The sequence below is a fragment of the Cavia porcellus genome, unplaced genomic scaffold (genome assembly GCF_034190915.1).
Source record: "Cavia porcellus strain 051 isolate PalLab524CR breed Dunkin Hartley unplaced genomic scaffold, mCavPor4.1 scaffold_17, whole genome shotgun sequence".
Classification (NCBI taxonomy): domain Eukaryota; kingdom Metazoa; phylum Chordata; class Mammalia; order Rodentia; family Caviidae; genus Cavia; species Cavia porcellus.
Window position 1 is genome coordinate 4,512,254 of NW_026947500.1, and position 26,733 is coordinate 4,538,986.

Sequence of the window (26,733 nt, forward strand, 5' to 3'; positions counted from 1 at the left end):
ACCTTTGTCTATTGTTTGGGCAGTTCATTCACTCCATTAACATTTCAAAATATTTGTTGATAAAATGGGGCTTCTGTCATTTAGGCACTTGTTTTCTAGATGTATTATGACTCTTTTTTTTTTGGTCCCTCATTTCTTGCACTAGGTCTACTTTGTGTTTGGTTGATTTTTGTTTTTTTGTAGTGAAATGTTTAAATTCTAATCTCATTTTCTTTTGTGAATATTCTGTAGTTACTTTCTCACATTAACATCCTAATTTAGGAATCTGAATTAACACTGCATTAACTCCGGCAACATACAGAAACTCTGCCTCTGTAGCAGCTCTGCTCTTGTAGCTTTCAATCATCACAGTATCACAACTTCAGTCAGTACTGGATAATAACCTGGTGAGCGAATAATGTTTAGCAACAATGCAACTCGACTCATCCTCTGGGAGTATTTTCAACCAAATTAAATACATAATTATATACTTTAAGCCTGCAGGAGATTTATTAATTCATTAAATTGTGATACATCACAATAGCTGGCTGATACTGATTGACAGGTTTCAGGTTTTAGGTGAAATTTCAAAAATTGTTTTTAAGTTGTCTCCAATGTTTTTGCTTTTGTTTTTGAGACAGAGGCTTGCTTAGTTGCCTAAACTGGACTCAAACTTGTAGTTCTCCTGCCTCAGTGTCACAGAGAGCTGAAATTACAGGTGTTCACCAGCATAAAATACTTAGTACTTTATAGTAAGTATTATCAATAAAAAAACCATAAGAGCATTTTGAATCCTATAGGAAATCTCTTACCGCTTTGGTCAGGGGCTTTCATAGGGATATCATATCTAACTGGTTCCAGGATAACTTTAATAATAAGTCTGAGAACTTGACAAGGCTCCTAAATACTAAAACAACTGTAAAGAACATTTTCTTAGGTAAACTATCACTTTCACTTAGGACCAGGAAAGAAAATGAGATCACTGGTCTTCACCAAGGTAAGCAGTGTAAGAAAACAGGACTTTGTTTTATTACTGAGGGCTCAGTGGTGTTTAATTAAAATATACATTAGGCATGTCCATAAATTATGACTACCCAAAGCAACATTTGAGAGACTGCTACAGAATCACGAATCACTGGTCACCAGCACGGACATGGATACCTTGATGTTGGGGTGTAGCCGCACCAACGTCCTCTTGCTGTATTCACTATTAATGCCCAGAGCGAGCTCCACCTCTTTGTAGAGCATTATGAAGATCTGCACCCCTTGTTGCTGTCAACAGAAAAAACACATGGAGAAATGAGAGCGTCTGCAAGGGCTATGGCTTTCCTTTCCTCCTCCTTCCTCTGTGGTGTGTTTTCTTTCCTCTACACATGAGTAAAACAAAATACTTAATAAGAAAGCAATACAAAGAAGTGACTATTCAAACACAAGGAAACAAAAATTTATCTCCCTTCCATTCTTATGTCTTGTGTTATCAATATTTGGTTACATAGATCTCGAATGTTGAAACGGTAACATTCACTGTTGAAAGTGTTCAGTTGTTTTACAAAGTCTAACATTTCAAAACATTTGTCAGTAAGTTTCACCTGGGTCAAGAGATAGCATCAGAGTTCTTTATTGACAGATAGTATACCTTGATTAGCTGAAATAACAGTGATGAGAAACTTTTATGCAATAACTTACACTAACTATTTTGCAAATATATCACGGACATTGTTCATAGAATTTTTCTTTAGGAAAAAAATTATTTAGGTGGAAAAAAACATTTCTTAATTTTCAAAGATGAATGCCAGTTTATCCTCTTAACCCAAAATTGGATGACTAAGATCTATTCCCTGGCAAAGGGACTTCTGTAAAGTAAGGTTCTCTAACATTCAAAATCTGAGTTTTAGCAGAAGCTTAGTATAAAATGGAAACATAAATTAACAATGATCCAACTTTTGGCTCAGGATCTAAAATTATAAAATATACAAGGCTGTTTTGATTCACTGAACTGTATCAAATTAAGTGAAAAATGCTTGGCACATGCTATAAAATAATATTATTAATATTAATCACCAAAAAGGTATCCAACAACGGGTAATAGAAAAAACTCTGGTATTTTCTACTCTAGTTCTGATTGACGACAGGTTTTCGGTCTACGCTAATTGCCCATGTGAACACTCCTCTCCTCCCTGCACACTCATAGGAACTCCCTAACCCCTAATATATAATACAGAACTCGTTTCCTCCAAAGATCCCTCATTTATTTACCCCTGTTTTGTGGTTCACAATTTCACTTCTTGACTTGTACCTTCAGTAGTGATTCATAGTTAGCCACACTTAAGTTTGCATTCTCTTTGCCTAGAACCTCTAAAAGCATTTGGAAACATATTTAGAAACATATTTAGAAACATACCAGAGTATGTATCTAAATTACATCTGGTCATTTAATATCCTAATGATTAAAAGCAAGAATATTTCCATAATACTTTCTAGAGTATTACAGATGGAGCTATATCTAATAAACTATAATAACAAAGATCATGTAGTTACAGTTTAAATTAATAATTCATGGCAATTAGACATTATTCATAATGGAAATTTAAATTAAAACTTAAAGAAGTCTTACAACTGGCTTGAACTCATGCATAAGAACTGATTACTTTTGCAATGCTATGCAATGTGAAATAAAACAGGAGTTAATATTTTTAAGTAGTGGTTCACAGTTTATAAAATCTTGGAACAAACATATAGTTCCCTAATATTATTTTGTCCAAACTAAGAAGTATGTTTTGGCCCTGAAATTCATATCACTTTAAAATACTCCTATCTTACCATCTGATGTCAGTAATCTAAAAGTGTATACATTTTTTGAGGGATGCTAGATTTATATTCTGGTGTACATAAAGATTTGAGTACTAAAAGACTCATTCTTGCTCTGAAAAGAAAAACAGCATCAAAAAGAAGATAAATGTCATTCTATGTTTTTTAGATAACAGCTGAGCTTTGGGAACTCATTACAGTTATGCAACCACTGCTATAATTAAGTCTGTAGAAGCAACTCTGAGTAAAGAAGGAAGTGAAGTAGAGACTAAAAGTATACAGATTCATGCCTGATGGTCTGGCCCAGTGAGTGCTCTAGAAGGAGCCATTGAATGGGGACTCTTAAAAAAAAACACTTGACGATTATCTTATTTTCTTCGCTGTATGTGTAGATCTATTTTGCTATTTGAGTGGTTGAGGATTCAGACCTGAATAATGGACCCTCAAAGCCTCTCATAAAATACAACACAAAGTTTAAGCCCAAATTTCAGCTTAAATTACAGAACATTACACTTGACATCTTTCACCATAGTTCATTTGCTTTAAATGAATGAAATTCTGCTTCTTAGATTTACGACATTAGTTGCAAAGTAAGAACTTGGCCTGAATTCTGCAGTTTTTCATTTATCTGCATAACTAGTGGGCTTTTGAAATAATAGAGATGTTAGCACTAACAGGTTACATTATTATGCTCCATTTATTACTACTTGACATTTTCTTCTACACTGTCTTTTCTCATGTAAATATTAAGTCTAAAGGAAATAAGTTACAATTAATTCTTTTATATCTTAAATGCAAATGACCAATAAGGAAATAAATAATGAAAGTTATTTCAATATGGTTTACAATTATTGATTTATACCTATAGCCAAAATAAATAATTAACTAATGATAACATTTCTGTAAAAATTAAACAGTAATTTCCTCTTCTTTGGGTCATAGTACAAGAAAACTATCATAAACTCTATAAAGGATAAAGAAAACTTATTCCTTGCAAGCATAGACATTTGCTTTGTTGTGAAAGTATAATCTTATCTTTTTTAAATAGGAAATATCTGTGTAAATCAAAGCCACATTTCGCCCAAAAGGGGATTGATATTAATTCTATAATTTTAAAAATACCTTTTGAAGCATTCCATATTTTACTAATGCCTTTAGGTGAGTCTAGAGAAATGATATTTTGCTTGGCAAAGGTGAAGAAGTATTTTAACAGGGAAAGAAAAAGGTTAGAAGTTCTGGAGATGACTGCAATGCTGTATTTTCTATTTCTGCTGAACCCAGTCAGTCCAAAGACTCCAGGAACAAACTCCATGAATCATGAGTTTTAAAAGAGGAAGTTTCTTTTTTCTAACTGGGTTCTTATCAAATAGATTAGACACAACATGCTAAACAGTAGGAATATGTAGGATCCTTAGTTATATGTACAGAATGGATGTGAAGGCAATTAAAAAGTTTTCAAAAATTAGAGTGGAAACCAAGGAGATTGTTTCTTATCTAGCTTGTTATTTGATTATGCAAGGAGGTATAGTTTAAATATTTTCTGAATACAGCCAAATCTGCTCACTGCTTTAAGATCACTTACATACTCCCACCCCAGGGTAATCACTAATTTTATCATTTCCACATTATTTCCCGGTATATTTAGAAAGTGAAAAGTAAAGTATAAAAAGATATGATATCATCAATTAAAGGCAAAAGGTATTGAGATATAACAGCACAAATGTTCACATTTCCTTTTTTTAAAACTAATTTTATTTAAAGCAAAATCTTAAAGGTTAAAGATATCTTTTCCTTCCCGAAAGCATCCTAACCTAGTGCTTTGATAAGATTCCACTGGTTTTCTATACAGATATGTGACTATCTAGTTTTTCAAACATAAATGATCACTGCTGCAGTTCTGCGTGTGCCTCGTGGTACAAGAGAAAAAGACACCAACCTGAAGTCAAATTCAGCCCGAAAAACAATAATCCTTCTCTGTAAGTCTCCAGGTTCTTGCCTCTAGACATGCTTTTACTGTAAGTCTCATAAGAGATGCCACATACTTCTAAAGTTGAAATGTACAATTAGGGTGTGGGGGTACAGTTACCAGCAAGTACGCAATTTATGTCATCATCTTTTAGTATTGCAAATGTAGAGCTATGGAAACTCCCAGAATGCTGATTTCTTTGGATTGTAAGCAAATGCCTCTCAATACTGTCATATGCTATTTTAACTGGTGGTACATACTGCATGTCAGGAAGCCAAAGAAACAGGAAAGCATCAATGTGGTTATTACCAAAGACCAAAATATTATATTCTTTCCTAAGAAGTAGCCATCACAAAAGATATTTGCCTGCATGTTAGTCATACAGTAAAGATACTTTCTAAATTCCTCTCAAGAAATCTGCACAAAAAGATGGCAGAAAAAAAAAAAAACCACATTCATTTTAATCAACCTTGTGGACCTCTGGACCCATTAATATAAAAATAAATATTATGTTTCAACCTCATACTTTGTGAAGCTGATATGAAGCTTTCAAAAACTAAATTATTCATGTGAAGCAGTGTTAATGTGCACATGAAATGTCAAATTGGAACTATCTAAGTGTTAAAAATTTATGGCCAAAGTAAGAACACGGTACATTGAGATTAAGGGAGAACATTTCACTAAATGTACAACTGAGACATTAATTTTTAATGGCATTACTATTTCCTTAAGAAATTTTTTAAAACAGCACTACATACAAGTTAAAAATTCCAATCTTCAGAAAATGGATGAACTGGAAAAGAAGCAACGTTATTAAGCAATGTTTGCTCATCCCTGATATTCGCCATGGGCAACAAAAGCGAAGAGAAGCCACGCTGGTGACACAAAAGGAGCCCACACAGGGACCTGAGGGCGCAGACAAACACCTATCTGTTAACAGGGCCAGGCCCCTGAGTCTGTTTGGGCATTGAACTTCTGTAGGTGTCGTACAGACACCTCACACGCAAGGGATCCAGAATGTCACTTTCTGAAACTGAGTTCTCCTCATCACTACCGTATTCACCTTCTCAACACACCACTGTAATCAGAGCACAACCCTCCCCTGCACACTTCCACAAAATGTTTACTACTGTGCATTACTACGTCAAGTGCCACTCGCTTGCTTGGCTCCCTCCTGAACCAACTTCCCCAGCCTGAGTCCCGGCTAACACTCAGGTGCAGCAAATCTTGTCACCACAGTGACTGACAGAGCCTCATTCCAGCTCCCTCAGCAGTTACTACACCTAGAAATTCTTTCCTTTCCTTGTAAAAACGTTTGCATACCCTAAAAGCCTTCCATGTCTTGTGCGCAAAGGGCTTCTGACCAGACCTGTTCAGTTCTCCTCCTTCTATCTTGGAATCCGATCGCTCACTCCGTATTGCTGATAGATTTTTAAGCACCATCAGCTCAGGCATTATAGTTTTTATTTATGCATCAACTCACATAATTAGCCAAGCTTCTACACATATGGCAGTAGGCATTCAAGAAATGTTGACTGAAAATTAAAACAGTGACATATTAAAAATACTATGAGATACAGGTTTCATAGTATGAGGGAAGACAGCTAGACCAGATTGGAAAAACTTACTAAGATGGAATCTTGAGGAGGAATGGAAAAGGTACCTTTTCACAGAGAAAAACATGATGAAAAGCACAGCCCATTCAATTGTTAGAAAGGAAATTGGTAAGGGTATGTTAGAGCCCAGCACATGAGTCTTTCAGTAAACCCTCCAGGAGCAGACCGGACTCCCATTTACTGTGGCATCCCTGGTGCTTCATGCAGCATTTACCTCACAGGACATACGCAGGAAGTATATACCAAATTGTTTAAGGATTATGTAGAGCATACTTTTCAAGATTAAAATTTTCAATTTTGTAAATGGGATAAATTGCATTATCCATCAAAATGAGAACATGGGTGTGAAATAAAGACTATCAACTTCTTTTGCTCTCAGTATGAGCAGAAGGATTTGACTATGGATACTGGTTGAAATCCTAAAACAAAGGCATGGGGAAAAAACACTAAAAGAAACAAAGAAAGAAAGAAAGTGGAAAAGAGCTAACAGGTTATATAGGATGGAGAAAAGAAATGAGTGAATGCGAGAGATGGAAATGCAAACCTACAATTACCCAGGATCTATACATGTGGTAGGTAAAATATTTAAACTTTTAAAAATTTTTAAAAGATTAAGATGGTTTCAAACAAGCAAAAATGTCATCACTCCCTAATTTGGACATCATTAATGAAAAAATCCAATTTAACTTAATTTGGTTGAAGATGCATTACATATATAGAATTAATTAGCATTATGAACAGATTATTAGTTCCCCTATACTGCTTCAATTATTTATGTTTTACAACAAAAAAGCACATATGCAAGGCCAACCCAGAATCCACAGGGCCAGCTGTACAGGAAATGCTTCACGTTATTACTATGCATGATACCAAAATTCGAATCAAACACCACCAGTTCTTCTAGGCCTCCCTCTCTGATAGTCTACATCAGGTTGGGCACATCTGACTGAGACCATGTTTCATTTCACCTTTTATTATTCAGTGATGAAATGTTATTATAATTTTATTGCCTATAAAATTAACTGGCCATAACTAACAAAAATATAATATAATCCATGCTGTGGTGCTCGCTTCAGCAGCACATATATTAAAATTGGAATGATACACAGAAGATTAGCATGGCCCCTGCACAAGAATGACAGGCAAATTCATGAAGCATTTCATAATTTACATCAAGAAATCATCTGATAACAAATGTGGGGCAATGGAGGAAAAGGAACCCTTCTCCGCTGTTGGTAGGAGTTAGACTGGTACAGCCACAGTGGAAATCAGTGTGGAGATTGCTCAAAGAACTAGGATTGGAAGTCTCATTCAATCCAGCTATTCCCCTTCTGGAAATTTTCTTAGAAAAACTGCAAACAACATGCTATAGCAATATAGATGCGCTCATGTTTATAGTAGCACAATTTATAATAGCTAAATCTTGGAAACAACCCAAATGCCCATCAACCACAGAATGGATAAAAAAGATATGGCATTTTTATACAAGGGAATATTACTCAGCTATAAATAAGGATAAACTCGAAGCTTTTAAAGGTAAATGGGTGCAACTTGAGACCATACTCGTAAGTGAAATAAATCAAACTCAAACGTCTGTAAATACTGTATTTTCTCCCTAGTATAAAAAAACTGAAAGAGTAATAAGATCCAAAATGTATAATAGATATTGTGATAAAGGGGAAGAAAGTGTTCAAAAGGAAGTAACAACTGGGATAGGGGAAAGGAGAGAAGCAAGAAGGGAAAAGATGATATGTATGTAGGTATATATGTGTGTATGTACACATATACAAGATAGACAACTATACTATCCCTGTTGGTTCATCCAAAAGAACAGTTTGTACTTTCATTGAGTGTTTGATCATTTTTTTGTGCCTAAATGTTATAACCTGAACTATTTCTAAGATAACATTATGAAATACATTAATTAGTGTTAATTTTGTACTGTTTTTTTGAAATTCTGTATTGTTTCTATCCTTTTTTTCTGTTTTGCCTTTTCAAAATAAAAAAAATTGTGCTGTGAATTACGCTCAAATATACATATGTACTCAAAAGGAGAAGGGAAAAAAGAATTCAATGAGTGAAAAACCGTAATTACCCTGTTTTGGGTCAAACTCTAAAATGAAAAGTTGTTAGTATATATGAAAGGCTTTGGCAAAGAAAAGGCATTTCAGAGGCAATGCACGTTTGAAAATGTGTAACATTTGTTGAGAAAATACATACTGCTTTTCGTTTAAGAATGCAGTCCAACCTCCAACGATTTCCTTCAACTACTGGGCGTTTAAGGAAGATTTCTGGACTCAACCTGAAATCATAAAACCAAGATTTCAAGAAAATCACAGGGAACAGAGGCAATTTTAGTTCAAATGCTATCATCATGCTGCACTGTAGCTGTTTATCCAGAGTTTTGCTATGAGACCATATACCACTTTACACAGGAAAAAGAAACTTCATCAGTATTTTTAAAAAGTCTTAACTCTTCTGTCTCTTTTATGTTAAAATGCATACATATATCCATGTAAATATTGCTGACTGCTTATCCAACACCTATTCTTCATCCTCATCCTAACCCTTCCTTACTGTAAGAGCCTGCCGCTCAGGATAGCACTTCAGTATTCAAAGTGTCAGCTTTCCTGGACAATGAAATACCTGAGGTGGTACATGGGATTATTAAGAAAGTTGTTCCACTTTGATGGAACACCACACACACACACACACACACACACACACACACACACACACACACGAGAAAGTCCTGTTCCCCCTCTAGGCTGAATGTTCCACGGGAGCAGGATGTTTAGGGAGGCCTTGTAATATTGACAAAACCCTAAAATCACTAGATCACCTCACCAACCTGAGTTGAATCTTGTTCAACTTCAAATTTCTCATTAAAATGAGTTAGCCTTCAGTGTTTAAGCTTCCTCATCTGAGCGTTCCTTTACTACGAGCCAGAGGCATTTTAAAGGACACACTTGCACACTGATTTCTTGCACCAGCAACAATGCCCACAGGAGCCTGGGGCTTTCTGAGCAGGGCAGGGAAGGTACAGTGAACTTCTCCCACTTTAAGGTAGCGGATAGCTTCCTCTCCTTGAGCAGTGTTACAAGGAAGCTCAGAATTCAGCAGTCACTTTCCCTTGGAATGGCTTTGAGGTCAGGGTCTATGTTAAATACATATTCAGTGTAACCTCCCTATCACAAGGAAGTCAAACAAATAGTAAAAAACAAAACCAAACCCTTATCTGTATTGCTAAGGCTGGAGAGATTGTGTAAGGATTGAAGCCCCACAGAATTCTGCAGTAGAACACCCTGCCAGGGAGTCTGCTAAGCAAATGAAAACAATGGCATTTGGAAGGGCAAAAGACACAAGAAGAAATCATTTTATGACCTAATTCATTCAGTTAGCAAATCCAAAGATAGAGTTCTAAAGGAAACATTCATCAGGTAAGACCCAAAAGGAACTTGAAGAGCACATACAGAATAAGCATTTAGATATTTAATTTATAGTGAGAAATACACCTAAAGATGATATATGTCCAAGTAAACAAACAACACACAGCAATTCATAGGAAAAGATCATAGGAGAATGACAAAGAGGATTGTTTTAAGCGGAAAAGCACAGTGTTGTACCCTGATAGCTCACTGACGGAGAAAACTGTCCAACAGCATAGTCATACTGACAACTTCTTCTGACACACTACACAGTCAAAAACCCCTAAGTGACCTTTGCTTTGGGGGCTCCTATAACTCCATGATCAATCTCTTTTTTTATTTATTTAATCCACAAACATTGTGTAACCTGCGTGCAGAGCATTCAACTATGAGGAGTGATGAAAATCCACAGTAAATATTTATTTGTTTATGGCAGTAAGAGACATATTATCATTAATCTCCCTTCAGATACGTCCCCTAGCTTGTGGCACCATTCTTGCCGCCTTCTGCAGCAGTTCTGGAAGTGTCGATTACATCTCTATGAGGTGTGATCAAAGGTGCAGCTGCCGCGTGCCACCCAACAGCAAAAGAGGCTCACAGGAACGCCACCGTGCGTCCTCACCCACCTTACCCACTAGACCTGGCACTAGGAAACTCCTGGCTCTTCTGTAAAGTCAGAATGATTGTGAAGCATAAATGTTTTGAATCGATTCAGGACACGCAGGTAGCAATGATAATGCAACTTCAGGACTGCACATGACAGTGGTAAAAATGATGGCATAGGTGACAGGGAGCCAGGCTTAGGGCGAGGGTTAGGGTTATGGCTATTACCATGAGGGGGATCAATGGTGATGTGATTTTTATTGTAATAAATTTTAAAATTTTAAATATGCACCATATTTTTATTACACCACATAAATACTTTGAAGAATCTTAAAATAGCTCTCACAGAGCCCTCAATTTCGAGGATAAGACAAAGTGATAAAGTACAGATACTCAAATTATAAAAAGTTTAAGTAATGGCCATACACAGGTAGAAAGTAGTTATGACTCCTCAGGTATCTTTATATAAGAACCCTTATTCAGTAATTAGTAGACAACCAAGGTTCAAAAGAATAGTATAGTATGCAATTTCATTAGATACCACTGATCATAAGATACATCCCTACTGTATGTAATTTTTACTAATAAAAATTATAACATGTTATTGAATATAGGATGCCTTCTGATTTCAGAGACAGTAAATGTACACTTAAAATACTTTTAGGCATGTTATGGTCTTGAATATTTACATAAGAAAAAGTTTAAAATCAATGGTCAGAGTTCCCAACTTAAGAAGAAACAAAAAGATCAAAAACTACTCAAAGTGAGAAGAAACAAAACAAAGTGATAAAGGTAGAATTCAATAAAATAAAAAACTGAAAAACAATAAAAAATTAAATAAAAAGTTGGCCTTTTGAAATATCAATAAAATTGGCAAACTTTTAGCAAGATTTTTTAAAAAAGACAAAAAGCACAACTTAGTACAAAAAAATTAAATCACTAGAAGGTATACCAAAATTAAAATAATATTAAATGATAAGAGAACACACAAAAACTTCATGCTGATATTTATGATACTGTAGATAAAATACACAACTTTACTGAAAAATGAATTCCTAAAATGGAAACAAAAAGAAATAAAAATTCTAACTTTATACTGATGAAAAAATTGAGCTCATAATTTAAACCTTTTCATAATGAAAACTACAAAGACTGACTTACAGTTGAATTTTATCAAATATTTAAGGGAAAAAATATCAGTCCTACTCAAACTGTTTCAGAAACAAAAGAAGAAAGAGTATTTACTGAAACCAGCATTGTCCTAATAACAAGCAAACGGCAGTATAAGAAAAGATAACCACAAAACAATACCTCTACGATCATAAAAGTGAAAGTTCCTATAAAAACCCACCAGTTTATCCTTGGGTTATTTGGGGGATGCAAAGTTGGTTTAAAAGTCAAAAATCAATATGTAAGTCACAAATTAACAGGATAGAAGAAAATAAAAGAAAAAGATGTAAAGAGAGGAGGAGGGAGAAGACAGAAGAGATTTCAAAAGAAGAAGCATCTATTCCTAAAAGGCAGAAAAATTTACAAATTCCAAGACCTATTCACAATAAAAACTCTTACATTATAAATAGATGCAAACTTATCCAGTAAAGGCACCTATAAAAACATTACCCTAATATCACGCACAGTTATATGTATGCAATGGGAGTGAGGACTGAAGAGTATTTCTTCTGTTCAGCATGGTACTGATGATACTGGCCAGTGGAAAAGGGCAAGAGAATAAAACACAAGGCGTATCAATTTGAAAGGAAGAAGTTAGATCATCTTTATTTGTGGACCACGTGATTATATATGGATAAAAATCCTAAAAAAATCTACATAATCTGCTCTCATTAAGAAGTGAACTTAGTCTGCTCACAAGATATAAGAGCAATACATAAATATCAATTGTATTTCTAGTTCTTTTTGCTTGCTTTCAGTGAATGATTAGAAAATGAATTCTAAAATACCATGTACATCAAAAACATGAAGTCTTGGTGACAAATTTAACAAATTTGTATGAGACCTCCACATAGAAAAGTATAAAAACAGTGCTGGAAGAATAAATAAATAATGCTCTTCAATTCAGGGACTTAATACTGAAGAGCAAAAACAGAATTTTAAGTACTATGTGAGCAGTGGTAAATTTCCTATTTTTTTCTCAGTCTGGAGAGAAAAGCTTAAAGGTGAGATTAGCACAGAGAGAGCTCCAGAAGTCTCCTAGGTCAAGACTGATAAAAAGCAAAGGCATTCTCTGCAGTGAGAGGTGGTGTAGCAGAGAGCCCACAGGCACAAAACACCTTACGTGTTTGTGTGTTGGGGGATTCTCTCCAGCTGGAAAAGCTGTCCAGCTACTATAAAGGAGAATCTTCAGGGGACTGGAAAGTAATTGGGAGCTCACGGAAGGGGAGGAGCTTAAGAAAGCCATCCATGGAGGTGTCCTATAACCTCCTGGTTCTTTGATCAGTGTCCATGTGCGTGGATTTGATCCTAAACAGTATACTAAAGCATTTGAAAATGGAACTACGGACAAACCACCACCCAAGTTCCAGACTGGCCACCAGGTGGCACACATATGGCACAAATCTGAATGGCACTACAAAAACTTTGTAAACAAAACTGACATTAAAACCACACCCAGGAATACTGGATGGAACTTTCCGGCTAAATCCAAATAAGTCAATTCCAGTTCAAACAAAAAGCACAATACTTTCCATAAGATTTAAGCAAGACTCAAGAGTCTTATAAAATTTTTCTAGAATATAGTGAAAAAAAGTACTAGGCACATGAAGAACCAGGAAAATCTGAACTTCCTGGAAAACAAAACCAACAGAGGGCAACAGCAAGAGGGCATGGATACTGGAATAATATGCTTAATTCTTTGATAGATATTGGAAAAACAGGGCGACACTCTTGAAAGAAATAGAAACAGGAAAGCCTCACCAAAGAAATGGAAGCTACGAAGAGAACCAAATGAAAATACTCAAGATGAAAATCAAAATTACAATGAAAATATACCCTCCCCCCAAATCACCAGATAAACTCTCAACTAGAATGGAAATTACAGAGGAACAAAGCAGTAAACCTGAAGAGTTTTATATAATCTGAACAACAGAGAAAAAATAATTTACAAAAATAAAAAGAGCTTCAAAGATTGTGAAACAATATCAAAAAGATACTGTGGCATTAAAAGTTTAGAAGAGGAAGTTACCAAAAAAAAAAAAAAAAAAAAAAAAAAAGGAATTACAAAAAATTAAAGGTAAATTTCTCAAATTTCGTAACACATGTAAAACTGTAGATTCTATCCCAGAGTACTCCAAACAGGAAAACTTAAATATCAAAACCAAACTACTAAAAACTAAAGACAAAAGAAGACTATTAAAAGCACTCAGAAGAAAATATATTACTTAGGAAAGAAAAATGATTCAAGTGACTGAACATTTCTCCTAGAAGCCACAGAGGTCAGAATGAAACTGAATAACTATTTTAACAAGAGTTTATAAAGATCTTCTACAACTAAGAAGATAAACAACCCAATTCAAAAAGAGAGAGAGAGAGAGAGAAATTATAGGTTCAATGTACAGGATCATAAAAAAGGAAAAAAAATTTGAACACATATTTTCAAAAAAAGTTTTTAAATGTCCAAAAAGCACATTGAAAATCTGCTCATCACAATGAGAAGTTGCTGATAAAAATGAAAACCACAATGAAATACGACTGCATACTTTTTGGAATAATGACGGAAAATAACAAGAACTTCCTTCACTTTTCATGAAGGAAGTTACTGTGTAGGTTTTACTCAAAGTGCATGTTGTAATAAGATGTTATCTTAGTTCAGCTGTGTCAAAGAAACACCGCCCTAATTCGTTCTCTTGCTCAAAGCAGAAAAGACTCGGTGTTCCATCTCTTCAGCTGTTTCACTAAGAGTCTATAGTTTAGTATTCAGACAAGATACTGTTTTCATGCACAAAGCATGAGACTGTGAGGGCTTGGCATACAGCTCAGTGGTAGGGTGTTTGTTAATAGGTCTGAGGTTAGATCCCAGCATGAAGAAAGGGCAGAAGGAGAGAAACGAGGGAGAAGAGTAGGGAGGAGAAGAGGAAAAAAGGAAAATACGCACTCAGTGGAAAAACTATTTCTTCTCTCTTATGTGTTTGCCAAACTTTCAGAAATATTTTTAACTAAAGTGCTATATTAAACTTGAATTCATTCTCCTAATACTCAACTAAAGGAAGACTTCTAAATGTGAGATACTTTTCCTTTTTGGCAACTTATTTAAAATACAAAACAAGGATGTAGACCAGGATTCAGCCTGCTGCAAACACGAGCATAATGACTACTGCATGCTGTATCTGTTGATTAGATGGATGATTCTCTATCAAAAGAGAGATCCCCCCACCCACACACACACACACACACACACACACACGCACAGGCACACGCACATGCGCACAGGCACACGCACACGCGCGCACACACACACACACAGTCCCTCCGGCTCTTTCGCTGACCTAAGAGATATTTGGCAATGTCTAAGGACATTTTGGTTGCTATAACTGAGAGCTTGCTACTGGGATTTAGGGGGCAGAAGCAGGAAACTGGTCAAATTCCTACAGCATGCAGGACAGCCATTTGCAACAAAAAATTAGCTGACCCAAAATATGAATAACGCCAATATTAGGAGGGCAGAATATAGAAGTACAAATTGCCACAAAAAACAGTAGAAGATGGGTTCACACTCCTATTGTCCTCCACTGCTCCCAAAAATCTAGACTAAAATGGAAATAAATTGTGAAGATAGTTTTACACTTCCTATGCAAGGTAACATGTAAAAGGAAACAAAGCAGAAAATTTTTTGAAAAGCTCATTTTGGTAAACTAGGTTCCTAGGAGGGAAACATATTTCAAACATTTTCATTTCCACCATAGCAAATGCTGGCATCTGTAATGATTTTTAATAGCATGGATAGACAGGCTGGAGTCAGATTACAAAGCCTATACCTAATCCAGGAGTAAAATTACCTGAGAGTTCATGAATTTTAGATATGAGATTTCCAATGGCCTTCATAAGCATTATTACTCTCACGGACATTTTGTAAGATGGTCAGAAAGCTGAAAACTGATATATGTTTCCAGAAGAGCTGGCCAGGCCAGAGGACATTTTAATAGTAACAAGCAAATGAACCTAATTCAACAGCAAAGAGACAATTCAGAAAAGGCATGTTTACTGGACTTACTGACAGCCATGCCAAGTTAAGGAAAGATATTCAAGGGGCCATTACCTCTACAATCACACTAGGGCACAGTCTTCACCAAAATTAATACTTGAGTGTTTACTACCAAATGGAAAGGCAAAAACCTAATTATCATGCTAAATATATTAAGATATATTTCTTTCCATTTTCTGTTCTCTTCTCAATCTTTTTGGAGACTGTTTTAGCTTTCAACATAAGAGACCTTTCTACTTTCTTTGTTAGACAGATTCCTAAATATTCCTTTTTTTTTTTTTTTTTTTATGGCATTGTGAAGGGTGTTGTTTCCCTAATTTCTTTCTTGGTGAGTTTTTTATTTGTGTACAGGAATGCTATTGGTTTTTCAGTGTTTATGCTGTATCCAGCTACATTATTGAAACTGGTTATTAAATCTAGAACTCTTTTCATGGAACTTTTGAGAATATTATGTCATCTACAAATAATGATGATTTTACTTCTTTTTCTATCTCTATCGTTTGTATTTCTTTCTCATGTCTGATTGCTCTGACTAATGTTTCCAGAACTATATTGAATAGGCGTAGTGACAGTGGACCTCCTTGTCTTGTTCCTGATTTTACAATTAAAGCTTTCAGTTTTTGACCATTTAGTGTAATTCTGGCTGTTGGTTTGTTGGTCTGACTGATGGCTTTTATTAGATTGAAATAAAGACAGTCTATTCTGATTTTCTTTAGGGTTTTTTTTTATCACAAATGGGTGTTGGATTTTGTCAAATGTTTTTTCTGCATATATTGAGATGATCATATGACTTTTGTCTTTGGCTCTGTTGATAGTGTATCACATTAATCAATTTGTGTATGTCAAAACCATCCCTGTACACCTGGGATGAATTCTAGTTGGTCACTGTGTATAATTTTCTTTTTCTTTTTTTTTTATTTAAAGAAAAGGAAACAAAAAAAATACATGGAGATTCTTCATGATTTGCTGCATGGTGTTTGCCAATATCTTTTTGAGGATTTTTATAGCTATGTTTATTAGGGAGATTGGCCTATAGTTCTGTTTTTTATTTGGACCCTTCACTAGGTGGGATATCAGGGTAATACTTTCTTCCAGGAATCATTTTGGAAGTACTACTTCCCTTTCCATTTCATTAAAGAGTTTGAGGAATAATGGCATTTGATCCTCTCTAATTTTCTTGTAGAACGTACCTGTGTATCCATCAAGACCTGTCCTTGCTGCTGGGTAAGAAGAAACAATATACTGAAAATGGCCACACTCCCAAAATTGCTATACAGACTTAATGCAATCTCATTCAAAATAACATTGGCATACCTCACAGAACTAAAGAAAACATTCCTAAAATTCATTTGGAACCAAAAGAGACCCAGAGTAGCAAAAGCAATTCTGGGCAACTAAGGCAAATCAGGGGCACCATAATCCTTGATTTGAAATTACACTATAGAACTATTGTGATAACAATAGCATGGTACTGGCAAAAAACAGACTTGATGATCAATGGAACAGATGAGATGCAGAAACACCTCCAAATGTACTCAGCCTCCTGATCTTAGACAAAGGGGCCAAACACTTTTGCTAGAAGGACAGCCCTTTTAATAAATGGTGCCGGAGAAACTGACTTTCCACATCCCAAAGACTAAAACTAGACTCATGTCTATTATGATGAATTAAGCTAAAATCAAAATAGATCAAAAATCTAAATATTAAAACAGAAACACTAAATCTGCTGGAAGATCAAATAGGAAGAACTCTGGAAGACACAGGTCTAGACAAAGATTTCACAAACAAAACCTCAGTTAACAGGAATTATCATAAAGAATCAACAACAGGGATCTCATCTTATTAAGAAAAACTTTTCCACAGCAAAAGAAATCAACAAAGCGAGAAGATACCCACAGAGTGGGGAAAGATTTATGCCAGCTGTTCTTTAGACAAAGGATAAATATCTAGAACATATGAAGAAAAAAAATCAAACCCTTCAAATTCAAAGACCCAATCCAAAAATAAGCATGAGATGTACAGACACTTCTCAGATGAAAAAAGCAAAATGGCAAATAAATATATGAAAAGAAATGTAAATCAAAACATAGGATTCCATCTCACTACACAAAGAATAGCCATTATCAAGAAAACAACCAATGGGGCTGGGGATTTAGCTCAGCGGCATAAGCACCTGCCTTGCAAGCAGGCAGTGGTGGGTTCGATCCCTGGAACCGATAAAAAGGAAAAAGATCAAAAAAAAAAAAAAAAAAGAAAGAAAGAAAGAAAGAAAACAACCAATAACAAATGCTGATGGGGCTATGAGGAAAAAAGAACCCTTCTTCACTGCAGGGAAGAATGTAAGCTGGTGCAAACACTGGAAATCAGTGCAGAGATTCCTCAAAAACTAGATCTAGAGGTACCTACCTATTTCTCTTCTGGATATCTGACTGTAAGAATTACCTACCACAGTAACATATGGACACTCATGTATACAGTGGCACAGTCTGTAATCGCTAAATTTTGGAAGCAACTCAAATGGCCTTCAATCGATGAATGGATAAAAAAGACGTGTGAGGTTTTTTTAATAAATAAAATGGAGCATTACTCAGCTATAAAGAATGATAAAATTGAGACAGTGATAGCTAAATGGATGGACCTTGTGACCATAATCATAAGTGAAATAAATAAGATACACATATATAAATATCACATTCTCTCTCTGGTGTAAGAAACTGAAAACATAAATAAGAACAGAAACATACAATAGGTATTATGACACAGAAAGAAACTGCCCAAAAGGAAAAGAGATCAAGGGAAGGGGGGGACAGGGAAAGGAAGGAAGGGAAGGGGAAAAAATGAGAAAAGAAGGATAAAATGAAAACAGCTTTGTGAACAAGGAAAGGAAGGGGGTTTGAAAGAAGGGAACAGGAATGGAAAAAAAAGAGGAATCAAGATATATCATGTACAGATACAAATTCCCTACAATGAATTTGATCATTATGTACACCTAAATTGTGGCAATACATTTATATAAACTAAAAAACAGAATATATTTGGAGGCTAAGTTTTTGTTAGTGAGCAATAGTTAATTGGTTGATACACTGGCCAGATCATCCCTGGGTATTGCTGGGTTTCAAACAGCCAGTTTCTGCACAGTATTACACCGTTGTACATTCATAAACACAGAGACCTCTGGACTACAGTCTCACGGATAAATACTAACCACCAATCGGTAATAAAAATCTCTTCTTTTGCCTCTTCCATTGCATTTGCCACATCTTCAAAATATCCTTTGGCATTAACATACCTGAAAGACAAAGTATTTTGTTCTCTTTTTTGCTTTGCTTTTGTTTCATAAAATAAGAGAACAATAAATAAATCTATCCTATAGTAAAGCAAAATATGCACGGCCCTGCCCAAAGTCTGTATCCCACCACTAGTTTAACTCTGCATAAATGGAAAACAAAGATTAAAATATAACCTTCCACCTAGAAAGGGTAGGAAGTAGACAGATCCAAATGACCTGATTCTTCTCTGCCTAGAGTACAATCAATTCACTGACCTGTATCATCACTCGAGGCCATATCTCCTGTCATGTTAAACTCACACATGGTTTTTCACCTGAGCCGAAAATCAGACCAAATTCCAATTATGGGAAGAAGAACACATAACTTTTATTTAAAATAAATTCTACCAAATCCATGTTTTTTTGTAAATTAGGGCTAGTGATTAGAATCACTAAGGAAATGTATGTAGTTAGCCTGAAAAAATTAAACTTGCAGGTCCAAAGGCAGCTAAGCTCATTGTGAAAAACCATGTTGGAAAACTAATCCACTAATCAGGTAATCCAGCAGGGGCCTTCGAAAGGCAGAACTGTGCTCAATATGATGCATATTCTCTTTTTACAGCTTTGAAAGTTGATCCCAGGTGAACTGAGAGCATTACAATATTAAATGCTGTGAATACCTTGAGCAAAAACATCTTACCATTTAGCTAAAGTATTGTCCTGGATAGCAGCATATGACCCAAATCGATGATCCTTGAGGAAGTTGGTGCCATGTTTCTGGATGAATTCTTCTATAGCTCCTCCCCACCACCGAGCATGTCTGTAGCTGTTGCATTTTAAAATAAGTGTCCTTTCAAAAAAAAGCAAAAGGAAAAACCACTCATTCTGTATCCTTTCTCTTGGAACAAATTTACTAATCAAGTATTCTGTATTTCATTTATTGCTATAACAAACATATATTGAAAATTTTAGGTAAAGAACATAAATATAGGCTGCTAAAAATTTTGGTAGAATTTCTGAAAATTCAATATATAAAAAAGAAATCTTTAGGCTACTTTTCCACTCTTTTACTCATGCAAACACATATAAAAGTACTTACTATGCTCTCAGAATTGTGCTATGCTAGGAGGAAGCTCCTGAAAGAGGTGGAAGACCTAAGTGTCACAGAGCTGTTGAGTCCCTGAGAGGAAGTTTCCCTTGGTGCTTCCTGCTGCAAACTCCCTTGGCTTCTGCAAATATATTGTCTTGACTATGTTAGGAGAGTCATCCCTCTGCTTTTCTCAGTCTACCAAAGGCAAGAAAAGTGGAATATTTCATTCCCCTGATCCCAGCAGTTGATGTTTTGTTTTATTTTGCTGGTACTAGAGATCAAACTCATGACCTCGTGCTTACCAGCAGGTAGGTGTTTGTGCCGCTGAGCTAACTCACAGGTCCAGCAGTTGATTCTTGCATGAGTGTGTGAGCCAATTCTACCCCGAGAGCAAATTTGAGGACTGAACTCAGAAGTACCAGGAAGAGATTCCTTCTCCTGAATTTGAAAGGTGAGAGGCTGCCAACTAGAAACTCTGAGACCAGTCGACAGATGGAGCAGATCCATAGATGACAGAACTAAGAAAAGGCAGGAAATGTGTCTTCATGATAGAGTTTGAGCCTCACAACTAGGCTCCAATAGTTGGTTAATTCTGGTATAACCCAGTTTGCACTCAACCTTTCTGTCTCTTTGACTACACTACCTTAAATTGTTAGAGATTTCTAAATGCTAGAAAAAATTCAGGACAGAGTACAGAAAAAAAAAAAAAAAAAAAAATATATATATATATATATATATATATATATATATATATCTCAAGTCTCCTAACTGGTGATTACCACGAAGAGGTATTCTGAGATTGAAAGGAGAACAAGGTGTTGGAACCAGCATTTAGGCCAAAATGTATCCCCACATCAACTCAAGTGAGTGAGGAGGACAGTTCTGTTTGGGAGGCTATGGAACAATCCTCATGAGAAGCAAGAAAGGGGCGGTGGTCACAGACTCTGAAACAATTATTTCTAAAGATTAGGGAAGCCCAAACTTCTGCCTCTATGCATTGAAGATAGGTGCTGAACTCGAGATGTTGATGCTGCTCAGGTGTAGAGACATGAGGTGAGACACAGCGGGAGAGGAACGGGAGAAGACAAGGATCTTCTGGGTGTGGCAAACGAGACGAGCTTCTCGGGCCAACAGCAAAAGGGCACAGAATGTTTGGGTTTCACTTGTTATGCAAAACTACTGAATCTGGGCCAAGAATATAGCTCGGCAATACAGTACCCACTTGGCAAACACGAGGTTCTGAGTTCGATTCCTGGTACCAAAAGAAAGAAAAAAATACTCCTGAATCTAAGCTTAAATGCCTCTGGAAAACAGGTAGGAGAAGATCTGTGGGGAGATAAGTGATAGACATAAAGAGGCCAGGCAGTGTCAGCAGGAGATATAAGTGACACGCATGGGCCTTGTCAGACTGCATGCCTGTGCGGTAGGAGTCATTCAACATAGGAAGCACAAAGACGAAGAGCTGGGACAAGATGTGTGAGAAGGGAGAGTAAAGAGAACAGTCTTCACTGCTCATGGGGCACAAGGCAAAGAGAAAAGGGTCCTTCAATTACAGATGGAGCATGTGGGCTTCTTGATGGCGAGCAGCACGTATGCCAGGAAAGAGGCTTTAGTGAAACCTGCATTTGAATGGATTTATTTGGCAGTGGTGCACAGCACATGAGGGCTCCTAGGGACACAGGGAGGCTGATACAGTCACTGTTACAGGGACCGGGAGATCTGTGGCCTGGCGTCTCTGACGCTACGGAAAACAGTGCTAGCAAGAAGGTTGAATGGCAGTGTGGTGGCATTTCCAACAACCTTGAGCATTTCGTTTTCTGACAACAACAGGAAGCTCAACACCTGTTTACACTGTCACATGGGTGAACTATGCAGGGATAAATGTGTATGGATATATACACACATGTGTTTATATATACATATATACACACAGTATAATTATAATTCTCGAGAAACATACATATCAACACATATACTCACTAATAAAATCTATAACAAATGTACATTTGAGTATTTCTTCACAATATCTTTCTTTAAATTTTTATATATAAATAAGAGAATTTTTATAAATCAAATCACATTTTAGGTCTTTTATTAAGGAGATTGATTTATAAAGATTTATATTTTTTAGATGTAAAATATCGCTCTAACAGTAAACTGAGTAATAAAATGCTATTAAAATAGGCATACATCCACACTTTGGATCATTTGTTCTTATTCTGTTATATAAAGGATACTCTTCTTAGAAATTTATACAACAGAAAGTAATGACTTCAGAAGATAAACTCCAAATAACAATTTTCTAATATTTAAATAATTTTACTTCTTTGTCACTTAGAGTTGAGAGAAAAATCTGAGTTTTAAGAGATTTTGGTAGAAATATTTTTTAAATATTTGCAACTTGAAAGATTATATTTACCTTGAAAGATTATCAATTCGAAGTCCATATTTCGTTTCTGTCTCTTTTTTCCCCACCTTAATTTTAAATTCTTTATCCACCAGCAGAACGAAGGCAATAGCACCGCTGTCTGGTTTCATGTATAATAAAAAGGAATCTTTCACTATTAACCACCTGTAAAAAGGTAATAAGAACTTTTGAAATCCAAAGAATAGGTTATTATGACAAATATTAAGTAAACATTGTAGCAGACTGTAGACACATTTATATTTTTCATGGAATTTTTTTCAACCAAAACAAAACAGAAAAGAACACAAACTCTATTATGTTTTCTAATTATTAGCACCAAGAAATTAATTCAATGGCTTTTTAAACATTGAAAGGCAAAACCTAGAAGAATGTCCTTGATGTTGTCAAGTGGCACTGAAGGATATAGAAAGGGCATCCAGCTGTTGGAGTGACAGAATAAACTGATGTTTGCTAACACAAACTATAATGAAACAGGCAAATGAGTCTATCAGCAGGCAAAATTGCCCTTTAAAAATCCAATGTTCCACATATTCTGTTACGTATTTCAAATGATCTGTAGTCTACAGACCTTTAATAAATGATGCTCAGTGGGACAGGAATATATCTTAAAATTATTTCCATTCAATGCAAAGTATATTTAAGAGCTTCATCATGGAAAATTACAGTAACAACCTGAGAGTTAGGGTACAGGAAGAAATAGCAAAGATAAATCAGACATGGAAGCATGCTATCAGAGTAGCCTGCCGGACTAACAAGGGTACAAACAAAGATAATTCGAGGCTAAATGGGGAAAGTACTAAAAGAGAAGCAAAAATTAAAAAGTACAAAGAAGAGAAAGTCCTTAGTCCTAGCTTAGAGCATGAGGCCGTGGAGCTGTCCTGAAGATGTGGTGTCGCCAGGAGGCCAGGATGGGTCCCCACATGGAGAGCCCAGAATATGGGAGGACCAGATGCACTTCCAACAGCGAGGAAAAGACAGCAAAGGTGCCAGGTGTGGAAATGCTGCCGGTGTGGGGAGAACTGTTTAGAGCGCTGAGCCACAGGGAGGATGCTGAGGGGAAGGAATTGGAAAAGTGGGAAAAGCCACACTGATGTGGCTTTGAAGCCAAGGGAGGCTGATTCTGCATCATGGAACCAGTGTTTCCTAAATTTGCCCAAGGAGCAGAAAATCTCTGGCAATACTGGCTAAAAACAAAACAAAACAAATCCCTGGGCCTCATCTGAGATTCATTCCAAAGGCCTATGAGTGTGTTTTTTAACAAAAACATCAAGGTTATTGTGTTTTGAGACAGAATATCACTATGTAGCTCAGGCTGCCCCAATCCTTGAACTCACAACAATCCTTCTGCCTCAGCTGCCCTAGTGCTGCAATTACAGGAGGACAACACGATGACCAACAAGGCAACAGGATAGTAAAATGCTTGGACCTATGTTTTAGAAAAAAATTACAAACAGAAAAAGTGCTAAGTGTAGAAGGTTAGCAACACAGACAATACAGATATTATCTGCAATACAGATGAGATCTTTTTACAGATTAATGTGCATATACAGCTCCCCAAAGATCCTGATAAAATGCAAATTCCCATTCAGTGGGGAAGAACTTTAGTGTACATTTTTAGCAGACTCATAGGTGATTGTCATGCTAGACCCCATTCTGAGTAGGAAGGATTTAGATGACCCACAATGGAAGAACAGGAGAGACGAGATAGACTCCATTTAAAGAAGCTACAACAACAAATATAACAATTATGCTGCAATATAACATGTATTTTGAGCAGCACCAATGGCAATGTAGCTTTCATTGTAATAAAAATCTTAAATTTAAACACACACTATATTTTTATTACACCTCATATAAATACAACCACTACACTGCTGAGTACCATGTATACACATTTTTCTGTAACTATATGATGACCAGATGAATCAGTCAAAAACTCAATAAAGTAATAATGAGGATAACATCACATTTCAAACAAAGCACACAGGTTATCCCACCTAAGTAGCACTGATAAGCTCAGCCTGTGTATGAACTAAGTAATGTGTGCGTGTAGCATGGGATCTCAGCATTTAAAAGAAATCTGTGAAAAATACTTACTGAAATGCTAACCACATTATGCGTTAGTGGCTTTACAATCTGGAGCCAATGTGGATAAATCTACATTGATTTCTCCACAGTTCTGTTTCACTCATCTGTCTTTTAAAGGATAAGCTGGATCCTGCCCAACAGTAAGAGGTGTGGTAGATAATTCACAGAAAAGAAAACACATGTGATACGGTTAATAGACGAAAAGACATCAAGGGCACAGAGCACAGTAAGTAACCACAAAGGTTAATGTAATTAGAGAGATGACACACCAAAGTGGGCCTGAGCTTCCTGGTTTTTCTTCTCAAATTAATAAATAAAAGAAACAAAGAGGTCTCGCCAAAAGCCAATTCCAAAGCAAGTTTCTTCTTGGAGACCTAATATAAAGCAACTAAAAAATATAATGAATCATAATCTCAGTAATGATTTTTAGTGAATTCAGATATTATACATTTTGTAAGAAATCTGATAACACTCTGTAAATATCAAGGCCACAGTATCAAAGAGTAACTTATGATTCTGATGAGACTGAGTTAGTTATTAACTCAGACACATACCTGCCTGTTGAGAAAAACTTGGGTTAAGGTTAAAAGATAACAGGTAGATCACATATCTGTCAAAGTTTCTTCTTTCCTGTGGTTTTGTGTTGTTCTAGAGAACAAACAGCATGGCAATGGTCCAGTTATCAGGCACTAATGTGCTAATGTGATGATCAGGCAGGGACAACAGGCTTTGAAAACCACAGCTGGCAAAGCTGACAATCTGAAATGCCGAATGTCCTGGACTCGTGACTTTGCCTGCCTGTATATCAAGGATATATGAATGACATCAGAGTCAGCCCTGGCTAGAGCTCCACACCAAAGAGATAAGCAGCGTGGGATGAAAATGGAATGTGTCTTTTCTAGATGTACCAACCCCTTATCACTGCAATAGAAAATAAACCTGAGAAACTCTCCAAAGAGCACACACATTTATGGCATAATTACCAGGGCCAAGGGCTGCTCATGTCTTTATCTAGAAGCCACTATGCATCATTGAGCAGGTATGTCCTGCACAAGAGTCTTGCTCAAGAAGCTCTGGAGAAGACTGTACCCTGCTACAGGAATGGGGCACTTTTGTCTGAACCTCAGAGACTCTTGCAGACTGCAGTCTTGTTCAACAATAACGAGGTATCTCTGCATGTTACAGGACCAGGTCATCGTTCAACTCTACACAGGCTGTTCACATGGTATCCTAGGTGAATAGTTCCCCACTTGCTCCTTCACGGTGTGACAGTCCAAAAATACAGAACTGCCTAGCACCATCATCTGGAGTTTGGAAATGATGCAAAACTGAATGGTTTTTGTTTGCTGATGATGGAGAATTCATAATAGTCATTAGCTATCAGGAGAAAATACCTCTACTAAAATCTCTTCTTAATAGTACCATTCCTTAAAATTCCTGATTCCTCATCCCCACCCTATCAATAGATTTGCTTTTCTTCAACAGGAGGATATGCATGAGGAAAAAGATGAAGCACCCGCCCTCGGATTAGCCTATCTGAGCTCTAGTTCTTCTTCTCCTTCTCAGCCTCATCTCCCACCGGTCTTTCTCACCGTTCTGGACTAACTGTGCGTCACGCATGACAAATATGAGGGGAGTCTTGCTATGTTCGTTTTCGTTTTTGAGCTTCTATACAGATGCTCTTCTTCTGTCCAGAAAATGTTGTTTCCAGAACCCCCTATGGGCAACGCACCCGGAAGTATTCATTTTTGCCTACTGATCTGTCTCTCAGGAAGTAAGATACTTGAGAACAAGGACTCTGAGAACACCCACCCTGTCTGCCCAGAGCCTGGAATAATCTTCCAGCAGCCCAGGGCAAGTATTCACGCAAAGCAACTATCTAACTGCTTCTTATATGAAGGCATCTCCAGAACATGAATGAAACCATTTAAATACTTTTACTGTCTACAAATCTCAATTCTTGGAATAGAGCCAAGTCCAGCAAGGTAAGTGGTAAATTTACTCCATAGCATCTCCACAGCTCTTTCTCTTAAGACATTATTTGAGACGAGAAACTTAACATATAGTCTTACTACCAGATTTTGCTCAATAAATGTGCTCCGTAAGCAGATGCTTTACATTTTGAAAGAAATGCTTCCTGTGTTGTCCTTTCTTTTCTGTTCTGTTCTTTTTACTTGCCCCTACAATAAGGTCAGTAAGAGACATGATTTAAAATTTAACTGTCCTGTATGCCTTATATCAACT

The 26,733-nt window shown here is 36.3% G+C and overlaps 1 protein-coding gene and 1 non-coding gene across 13 annotated transcripts in view; one reads left to right on the top strand and one right to left on the bottom strand.

Moving 5' to 3' along the window:
- The window catches only part of Pld1 (phospholipase D1), a 233,157-nt gene that overhangs the window by 95,752 nt on the left and 110,672 nt on the right, over positions 1 to 26,733 (bottom strand). For all 12 annotated transcript variants that reach the window (XM_023562262.2, XM_063227160.1, XM_063227169.1 and 9 more), the window contains 5 exons: positions 22,393 to 22,545; positions 19,584 to 19,733; positions 18,821 to 18,904; positions 8,590 to 8,671; positions 1,141 to 1,251 (listed from right to left, as the gene is read on the bottom strand). In XM_023562262.2, the coding sequence (XP_023418030.2) occupies positions 1,141 to 1,251; positions 8,590 to 8,671; positions 18,821 to 18,904; positions 19,584 to 19,733; positions 22,393 to 22,545 (580 nt within the window). The remainder of the gene's footprint in view (positions 1 to 1,140; positions 1,252 to 8,589; positions 8,672 to 18,820; positions 18,905 to 19,583; positions 19,734 to 22,392; positions 22,546 to 26,733) is intronic.
- On the top strand, positions 7,433 to 7,539 carry LOC111755135 (U6 spliceosomal RNA). The gene has a single exon (XR_002789716.1). It is a non-coding gene; the product is annotated as a U6 spliceosomal RNA (small nuclear RNA).